The sequence below is a fragment of the Frankliniella occidentalis genome, unplaced genomic scaffold, assembly GCF_000697945.3.
Source record: "Frankliniella occidentalis isolate FOCC.00 unplaced genomic scaffold, Focc_3.1 Scaffold13, whole genome shotgun sequence".
Lineage (NCBI taxonomy): Eukaryota > Metazoa > Arthropoda > Insecta > Thysanoptera > Thripidae > Frankliniella > Frankliniella occidentalis.
Genome location: NW_026267143.1, coordinates 2,098,223 through 2,101,205, shown reverse-complemented (window position 1 = coordinate 2,101,205; position 2,983 = coordinate 2,098,223). Strand labels below are relative to the sequence as shown.

General features: G+C 49.7%; 1 protein-coding gene across 4 annotated transcripts in view; it reads right to left on the bottom strand.

Annotated features, from left to right (window-relative positions):
* Nucleotides 1–2,941, bottom strand: part of LOC113202340 (thyroid transcription factor 1-like) — a 20,257-nt gene extending 17,316 nt beyond the window's left edge. For all 4 annotated transcript variants that reach the window (XM_026416522.2, XM_026416520.2, XM_026416519.2 and 1 more), the window contains exon 1: nucleotides 2,344–2,941. In XM_026416522.2, the coding sequence (XP_026272307.1) occupies nucleotides 2,344–2,761 (418 nt within the window). In that variant the 5' untranslated portion in view covers nucleotides 2,762–2,941. The remainder of the gene's footprint in view (nucleotides 1–2,343) is intronic.
* Between the last annotated feature and the right edge of the window lie 42 nt (nucleotides 2,942–2,983).

Here is a 2,983-nt window from a genome sequence, read left to right as displayed (position 1 = left end):
TGAGGCGAGATCGGAGGATTTGTCCTCAAAAATATGGGAGTTTCCCATATCCTTGCATCCTTTGCAATCGCAAAGCATTTGCTTTGCAACTACTAGGCATTGCTTCGTAATTGCGTAGGATTTGGCATTATGCTTTGCAAGGTTTTAACTGTGCACAGTTGTCTAACACTGTGACGTCCAATTAATCAAATAAGAAATATGTCGCATCGCTCAGAATACCATGTCACATTCCCGTTAGAAAGTGACTTGTCTTCGACTTGCTCTACCCCCACAGGCTATTTACGTGGCCCGCGTCGCTATGTAACGCTATAATGGATGTGACTCAGTTTTCGTTTACATGTGAATGCGCAGTGTTTCGAAAATATTTATCATCATACTCTGACATTCACGTTTTTCATGATTGCACACTGCCTCATCAATTTACACAAAACTTATTCCTTCCTGCCAATAAAAATATAGGCACTTGTAATATATTGACCTCGTTGAATTGAAAGATCATTCAGGGTGTACCACAGGGTTCGCATTTTCCTTTTGGTTATTCGGCACCACAATTCAGCGTGCGAGGGGGCTTGCCTTATGTCGCCCACCATGGCCAAACGAGAAGTCTACTAGTCTACGCGCAGTCTGGCTCTGGGGACTATGCGACACACATATCATGTTATGTTACGGCACTATTCATCTGTGAAAACTAGGCTGACGCAAGCAGGAAGAAAACAATTAGATTCCGAGAAGTTTTGTATTGCTCTTTGGTTTACTGAATTACAATTTGGTGCGACTGTCATCGTTACCTATTTCCGCCTTGCAAGAAGAAAATTTCTCTCTCTACTAACATATACTACATCGCATTTGCTTTAGCCCTAAAATTAATTAACGTGATCAATTCATAACTTCTATCAGCAGTCGTATGTAAAAATTATAACATTAATAATTTGACTTATTTTCCCCTTTTTTCAAAAAGTTTCTAAATAGCGGCTGCTCAACTCTGTATATAGTGATCACCGACTGTAGTCAGATTAAATTACTTTTCTACCAGCATAGAGGACATTAAACGCGTACTATAATGTTTTGTCTTGTCTGGTCCATCCCGTCAATTTTCGCTTCGCCTTTTAGTTTTTGGCGACTATTAGACCGCTGCATTGCAGTCCATCATGAGCGGGAAGCCTAGTGTTATACGTCAGCGTGCCAAAATCTGATTTTTGTTCACTGTTAGAAGAAATCTTGGGATTTCACGGAGGAACACTCGTGAAAAGTATTGCCAAAGTCCTTTGGGATTTCCTCAAGAACTCTGTAGATTTCACGTGTCGAGTTTAGCTTTGTAACATACAGGGTGGGTGATCCACGCCGTCTTTTTTTAATGCCTATACTGTACCGGATTCACGCGTGCGGGCGGGCTTGCCTACCGTCGCTTGCCATGGCGCCTTACGGCGCCGTGCGAGTATGCAACCCGTCCGCACGTAAGAATCTGGTACTGTATAAGCATTACGCGGATCACCCACCCAGTATAGACGAATAAAAACTTCCACCTTTAACATCTGTTTTAGTACACAAAAACTGAGAACGGAGTCCTCTGGGAATTTCTAGTAGTGGTAGAAAGTGAATCTTCGGGAAATCCCAAGAAATTTTCAACAGTGTTATTGGCCTCGTAGGCCACGGGTCCTACCCCACCGAGCGGAAAGCTGGGGCCCGAAACGATAGGGTCCACCCGGTGAAAGAGGGGATCTGTGGTGGGGTGCACGGGTGCACGATCCAAATTCAGTATTATATACATTTTCCCTAACCTGAGCAGCTGATCATATTCACAGTTCTGCAAAACTGGTTGCGAAGAATGACCGTATAGCAATACGATTTGTAACTTTGCAATTAGTACGTTTAAATTCAATTCCAAGTATCCTTGAAAGGCTGGACAACAAGGTCTTCGGAATGCAAACGACTTCTTCGGTAGGATAATTCCGTAAGCTTGGAAAGGAAGTGTTCGTATTGCAAAGGACGGAAACTCTTCGCAACGTTGCAGAGAGACATTTGGTAAACATTTTACAAATGGCATCTTAGTCACTCGGGTCGCTTCCTCACGTTTCAATGACGACAAGATTTAGAGGTTAATCCTAATGTGGGGGGTGGGGGCGACCCATTCGCCATGCACAGAGTATCCAATCCAAACCTGCACCAAGCCAAGCGGAGCATTGCGAGGCCCGGCGAGCGGCGATCGTTTAATCCAAAGCAGGTATCCATAGGACTTGCCAACGCACTGTATCCACTTCTTTCTTTCACTTTTCACTGCTGGGCACTTTTCACTGGATGCACTAGACACAAACACGCACGCACGCTACACACACACACACTCACTTGCGAAGCGAGGGTCGCCGGCGGTCCCATACCAGCCCGCGGCTGGGCCCCGGACATCGCCGTACGCGAGTTCCGGGGCGCAGTACTGGGGAGGGAAGTAGGGCGCCGGGTTTGGCGCCGGGGCGGGCGTGCCGGCAGATGAGCTGCTAGACCCGGCGCCGGAAAGCTCCAGCTTCCTGAACTCGTCCATCGGGCTCAGGATGTCGGTGACGGAGAAGGGCGTTGAATGCGCCGGATGCTGGTGCTGCTGTTGGTGCTGCTGCAAGTGCTGCTGGTGCTGGTGGTGTTTGGGGCTGAGGGACATGGCCAGGTCGGCCACACTCAGCTCGGGGAGCAGGCCGTGCGCGCCGTGGGGGGCGGGGTCCGACCCATGTTCGTGGAGGCTGGCGAGCAGCGACGGCGCCACCGGGAGCGACATCCACCAGGCCCTAGGCCAGGCCTCTGCCTCTGCGGCGGCAGCCTCGGCCCAACGCGGAACAAGCCTGGCGAAGCCGAGCCCGAGCGGAGCGGGACGGAGCGGAACGGAGCGGAGCCGGGCGGCGTGGAGTGGCTTGTGGAGTGTAGCGCACTTCTAGGGCTCGCGAGCCTCGCAATGGTGGGCAATAAATTGGAGGAGGGCGAGCGGCCGGGCCGGGCCGCG